The 5,754-nt window shown below is 63.2% G+C and overlaps 1 protein-coding gene across 1 annotated transcript in view; it reads right to left on the reverse strand.

Moving 5' to 3' along the window:
* Nucleotides 1-878: 878 nt before the first annotated feature.
* The window catches only part of CEP131 (centrosomal protein 131), a 12,366-nt gene continuing 7,490 nt past the window's right edge, over nt 879-5,754 (reverse strand). Inside the window, exons 15-27 of the mRNA XM_017730316.1 lie at nt 5,648-5,754; nt 5,452-5,568; nt 4,541-4,570; nt 4,010-4,112; nt 3,569-3,770; nt 3,223-3,330; nt 3,008-3,125; nt 2,793-2,867; nt 2,566-2,708; nt 2,105-2,282; nt 1,862-2,004; nt 1,193-1,253; nt 879-1,115 (exon numbers count right to left, since the gene is read on the reverse strand). Of these exons, the coding sequence (XP_017585805.1) occupies nt 1,047-1,115; nt 1,193-1,253; nt 1,862-2,004; nt 2,105-2,282; nt 2,566-2,708; nt 2,793-2,867; nt 3,008-3,125; nt 3,223-3,330; nt 3,569-3,770; nt 4,010-4,112; nt 4,541-4,570; nt 5,452-5,568; nt 5,648-5,754 (1,454 nt within the window). The 3' untranslated portion in view covers nt 879-1,046. The remainder of the gene's footprint in view (nt 1,116-1,192; nt 1,254-1,861; nt 2,005-2,104; nt 2,283-2,565; nt 2,709-2,792; nt 2,868-3,007; nt 3,126-3,222; nt 3,331-3,568; nt 3,771-4,009; nt 4,113-4,540; nt 4,571-5,451; nt 5,569-5,647) is intronic.

A 5,754-nucleotide genomic window follows, 5' to 3' on the forward strand; every position in this document is an offset into this window, starting at 1 on the left:
GGGCCGGCCCCGGGGCTGTGCAGGGCGGGGGCCGAAGCGGCGCTCAGGACACCCCTTGGAAAAGCAGCGGAACAAGCGCCGTGCCCGGCCTGTCCCGGCACACCGGGATGAGCGCTCCAGCCTGGGAACAGAGAGCGCACGGGCATGGCTCCGCTGTGCAGGACCCCAGCCACCCTCTGTGTCCCTGCCCCGGAGCTGGAGGAACTGCTCGTGCCCCACAACACCCAAATCAAGTGCCAAAGCACGGGCAGGGATCTGGGCCATCCATGGGCTGCCTTGGGATCACACCGGCCCCGGGAGCTGCAGCCAGGAGCCCGCGCTGGGACAAACGCCAGCGTCGGGAAGTGGCCGAGCCCCTGTGCAGCTTTTCCTGGGGTGACAGAGGGTTCCTCTGCGGCTCCATGTCACCGTGGGGGCTCTGGCAGTGCTGCCACGGGGCAGGGCGAAGCTCCAGCCGAGCGCAAGGACCAGCAGGACGGATGGGAAACACCCGGGACTCTGCTGAGAAAACATCTGCCGGCCCCCGCTCCGAGCCCCGGCCCGGGGGAGGGAACAGAGCGGCTGCATGCTCCCGGCCGAGAGGAAACAGATGCCACCGGCCCAGCCCAGGCATTTCCCGGCCCTGTCAGGGGGTGTTGAGGAAGCTGCAGGTAGCAGAGGCTGTGGGATCACATCCTGCCCTGGCTCTGCCTCCCTGCGTCCTACTGGATATTTCAGTTTAGAACGGGAAGCAAGGCCTAGATAGGGGTGCTGGGCACGCTCGGAGCAAGGGAGGGTCTTGGGATGCAGGAATGGGGTCGGGAAGGTGGGAGTGGGCACAGACCTCGAGCAGGAGCCACTCGTGCCCTGGCACTGACGTGCACAGGTACAGAAACAGCTGTAGAAAGCAGCAGAGATTTATTATCAGAACAAAACTCCCAAACATCTAAAGGCCACCAAGTGTCCCAGCACGGCCACCGCACTGGGACCAGGCTGTGGAGAACGAGGGAAGAGGGAGGGGAGAGCCTGACCCTGACCCCAGCCCCGCTCCCTGCCCGGCAGGACGGTCACTCCGTGGCCAGCTGCCGCTGCTGCTCCAGCAGGGATTCCAGGAGGTTGGCTCTCTGCACGGCCGCCTGCAAAGGAGCACAGGGGAGAGCTCGCGGTGCCCGGCAGAGCCGCAGCCGGGCAGGGCGGGGCAGCCCTCACTCACCTCGTACTGCTTCCGCAGGCTGCTCATGCTCTCCTCCTTCCTCAGCACTGCCGCCTTCACCCTGACACGGACATGGGGGGCCAAACACCGGGCTTTCAGCCCCGGGAGCTCAGCCCCTCTCCCCCAGCCAAAGCTGGGCTCCAGGTGCCATCACACCTGGCAGCACCTTTATTGCATTGCTGGGTGCTGGGTAGTGTGGACTGACTGGTCTACAGGAAGAAAGGCACATTAGCTTCCTAAGTCCTAATTATCATAGTGTTTTAGGGATGTCCCAGCTGCCCTCAGCCTCTGTGGCTGTGCCCTGACCCTGGGCCCTGCCCCTCTGGAGAAGATCACTGTGGCTGCCATCACAGGTATCGTGTGTGAGCCTCGGAGAGCCCCCAGGAGGTGACACCGATCCTGGCCAGGGCTCCTGCCAGGGAGGAACACAGACAGAGCTGTGCTCCACTGGCCTCTCCTGGCACTCATGTTCTGCAGGCAGGGACAGGAACAGCCCTGGGGACAGGATGGCACAGAGCAGGCCAGCAGCGACAAGGAACAGAGGATTCAGGGTGTCTGAGCAGCAGCCGGCTCGGGCAAGACTCCTCGGCCCGGTTTGCCTGGACAGGGCTGGAAGCAATTCCTGAGGATGCAGCACTGAGCTCCTGCACCACACCCGGGCTCCCTCACCTCCTGTGAACCTCCTCCAGCTCCCGGTCCTTCCCCCGCCCCAGCCTGTCCAGCTCCAGCTGCTGCCGGGCCCTCAGCTCTGCCATCTCTGCCTTCAGCCGCGAACTCTCCTCCTCCGTCCCCACCAGCCTGTCTGCAAACTCCTGCCGGATCACCTCAGTCAGGCCTCTGTGCCCCTGGGACAGCTGGTCCCGCACACCCAGGCACGGGCCAGGCAGGGCCCTGGCTCTGCTCCTTGCTCACCTTCCGGATCTCCTCCACCTCCTGCTCCTTGTGCTTCAGCAGGCCCTGCAGCCGGACGCTCTCCCCTTCCAGCTCGGCCAGCCGCCCCTTGAGCTCATTGCAGCGCTCCTGCAGCTTCCGCTCTGACCGCTCCAGCTCCTGCAGCTCCACCTCGTACTTGTCTCGGATCCTCTTGATCCTACCGGCAGGAAGGACAGGCAGCCTGGCTCATCCCGCTGCTGCAGGGATCATCCCAGCCCCCTTCCTGCTGCAGGAGGGACCAGGGCACAGCAGCAAGGGCACAGCTGCCCCATGGGAGATCCAGGGCTGCTTCCTCAGGTGAGAGGTAAACTTTGTCCCTGTGAGCTGCTCCTTCCTGCACTAACACTGCTCCAGAGCTCACTGGAGAGATGCCCAGGGGACAGGGAAAAGGGACCAGCCCCTGGAGGACCTGGACCCTCCCTCCTCCCTTTCCCCCTCACCTGTTCTCTGCTGCCCTCTCACACTCCTCCTTGGCCAAGGACGTGTCGGCCTCCAGGCGCTGGATCACCAGCTCGATCTCCTTGTCCCTCTCCTTCCTCATCTCCTCCCGCAGCTCCCGCTCCCGAGAGAGCAGCCAGGCTTCCTGGGAACAGGGACAGCAAATGCGGCCTCAAATCCCTCTCAGAGCCCGTGGGTGGCACCTCCGGAGGACAGCTCTTGCCATTACCTCCTTCTTCACATAGTTGGCCTCCCAGGCCTGCTTCTCCAGCTCCAGCTGGTCCTTTAGCACCTTCAGTTCTGCCTGTGAGGAGAAGGGAAAACAACAGCTCAGCCCTGGGAGCATTCTGTGCCGGCTGGGAGCAGCTGCTGGCGCTGCCCCGGTGGGGTCTGAGGCCTGGTGGTGCCAGTGCCCAAAGGGCTGGAGGTGAGGGGGAACCAGACCTGGTGCCGCCTCTCCTGCTCCTCCTTCTCCTTGGCATACTCGTCCCGCAGCGCCCGGGTGAGGGCCGAGCTGTTGGCCTCCAGCTGCCGCCGCAGCTCCTCCGCCTCCGCTCGCTGCCTGCACAGACACAGCTCCCAGCATCCACACCAGCACCTCTTCCCATGGGAGCCCGGCCCCAGGGCTGCCCCCAGCCACAGGCCCCCAGCCTGCTCACCTGGCTGCTTGCTGGCTCAGCCGCTCCTTCTCCTCGGCCACCTCGGCATAGAGCCGGCGCCTCTGCAGCTCCAGTGCCTGCTCCTCCTGCTCCAGCTGCTGCTCACACCTGCGGGGCACAGACACTCCACGGATGTGCCTTTGAGCACTCGGCCTCTTCTCCACCCTGCCCTTCATGATGCCAGAGGACGCTCCTGGCTCAGGGGCATCGCCCACCTGAGGCCGGTGAAGAGAAAGGGGCTGCTCCCCACGGAGCTCCAGATTTTGGGATCCCACCAGCAGATTGATGCTGGACAGCACCCCAGAGCTGTGAGCTCCAAGGCAGCACTGAGCCCGGAGTGACGCACCTCTGCCGGGCCCGCTCCCGCTCCCGCTGGCTCTGCTCCTCCTTCTCCCGCTCCAGCAGCCCCCGCAGCTCCTGCGCCTGCCGCCCGTAGTGCTGGGCTGCCCGCTCGTCCGACTGCAGCAGCTCGGCCTCGTGCAGCAGCTTCAGCTGCCGGATGTCCTCGCGGTGCTTGGCCATGAGCTTCTGGATCTCCGGCTCCAGCCCTGCACAGCGGGAAGGGCGGTCACGGCTCGGCCCAGATCCCACCCCGCTGCCCTTGGCCGGCTCAAAGGGGCTGGTAAGAAGGGGGGATGAGCACAGAGGGGTTTTCCTGCCCTCTGGCATCTGCTCCACCAAAAACAGGGAGCAGACACTGCCCACACCAAGGAGCTCTTCCCAATCTGTCCTGGACCACCCTGGTGCTGTCCCGGCTCCACCTGCTGCTGAGGGAGCCTGCCCGTACCTTTCACAGTGATTTCTTTGATCTTTTTGGTTTTTTCCTCAATCCACTTCTCCCGTCGGACTTTCTCAGTTGCACTCATGAGTTCCTTCAGTTTCTTAATCTCCTGTTTGGAAGCAAATGGGAAAACCTCAGAGAAGCTGGGAGAGAAAAGCCCTGGGAGCCTGGGAGCCGGGCTGTTGGGAAGGAAGCTGTGGAGCTGCGTATGGATACAGGCACAGCCCTGGCCAGGTGTGTTCTTCCAGCCCAGAGAAGTGGCCACACACTCTCCTAGTGCCTTCTCCTCTATCCCCTTGGGAAAGTGCTCACTGCCAAGATATGAGAGCACCGACGGAGAGGGAAGGGGAACTGGGGGCTGCCAAGGGTCCCTGCATGCGGGGCAGCCCATCCGTCCCTGTGTGATGGTGCTTTCCTCTCCAGCCTTCCCTCTCCCTGCCACGGAAAGCACTCTGGCAGGGGCTGGAGCAGGGCCAGAGCAGGTCAGGGCACGAGAACAGAGGGCAAGGCACAAAAGAGAGCAAAGACCACATTTACCTCACAAAAGGGGCCCAAAGTGCGCCAGACCTGGGGAGAAAGAAAGGAGGGGATGGAGAGAGAAGGGGAATGTGGGGCAGAGGCAAATCCACACAGCCGTGTCTGTGGGAGCCACGGGCAGGGCGGAGCTGGGCAGGAGTCCGTGGTGGTGAGAGGAGACACAGCTCAAGGGGCAGGGACAGGGACATGCCAAGGGACTGGCCAGGAGCGTGCCACAGGGTCGGAGCCTGCTCCGGAGACCAAGGGACCCCCACGGTCTGGCCAGGCATGAGCTCAGCTCCAAGGTCAAGGATAAGCAGGCACTGGGATGGCAGAGCTGTGATAAGCCCAGCGGTGCTGCCTTCCTACCAGGCCTGGCATGGGGCGAGCTGAACTGCCTCCATCCACAGGGGAAGCAAAATTCCTCAATGGCATTGGGTTTGTGCCAGCATCACACCCCGGTCACCCCCAGCCTGGGAGAGCTCTGCTTACATGGGATCATGGAATCACAGAATGGTTTGGGTCGGAAGGGACCTTAAAGCTTCTCCAGTTCCATCCCCTGCCATGGGCAGGGACACCTGCCACTAGCCCAGGGTGATCCCAGCCCTGTCCAACCTGGCCGTGGACACTTCTGTTCCAGTGCCTCACCACCCTTATAGTAAAGTGTGGGAAGGATCTCTCTGAGCAGAGCCTGGGAGCTTACACTGTCCCTTGGTCAATGCCACGCTCCTGGCTCTGGGCAGCAGAGGACGGGAGCCTTTTGGGGAGCCAGGACAAAGCTCCGTGGTGACAGGGACCTCCTGTGCACAGGGAAGAGCTCCTTGGAGTGTCAAGATCCCACTGAGGTGACAGAGACTGTACTGCTCCGGGCAGAGGCCCCATTTGAGCAAAATCAGGACACACATGTCCCCCCACCTTCCCTGTCCCCTCACCAGCTCGTGCTGCTCCTGCATCTGGGTGATCTTCTGGCCATACTTGTGGTCCACTTGTTTCAGCTCTGCCACCACAGCCTCACATTTCTCACTCAGCACCTTCTTGTCATCGAGGAGCTGGGCAGGGGAAGGGGCCGGCATCAGGCAGGTGCAGCCACCTCAGCCTCTGCCTTCAGGAGCTGGGATGAGGGATTACCTGGTCGATGAAGGCCAGGTGCCTCTGGATAGCTGCCTCATACTGCTCCCTCTGCAGCCTGAGCTGGTGGCCGAGCTCCTTCTCGGTCTGTTTGACGTGGCGGTCGG

This window comes from Corvus brachyrhynchos, unplaced genomic scaffold (assembly GCF_000691975.1).
Source record: "Corvus brachyrhynchos isolate BGI_N302 unplaced genomic scaffold, ASM69197v1 scaffold340, whole genome shotgun sequence".
Taxonomy (NCBI): domain Eukaryota; kingdom Metazoa; phylum Chordata; class Aves; order Passeriformes; family Corvidae; genus Corvus; species Corvus brachyrhynchos.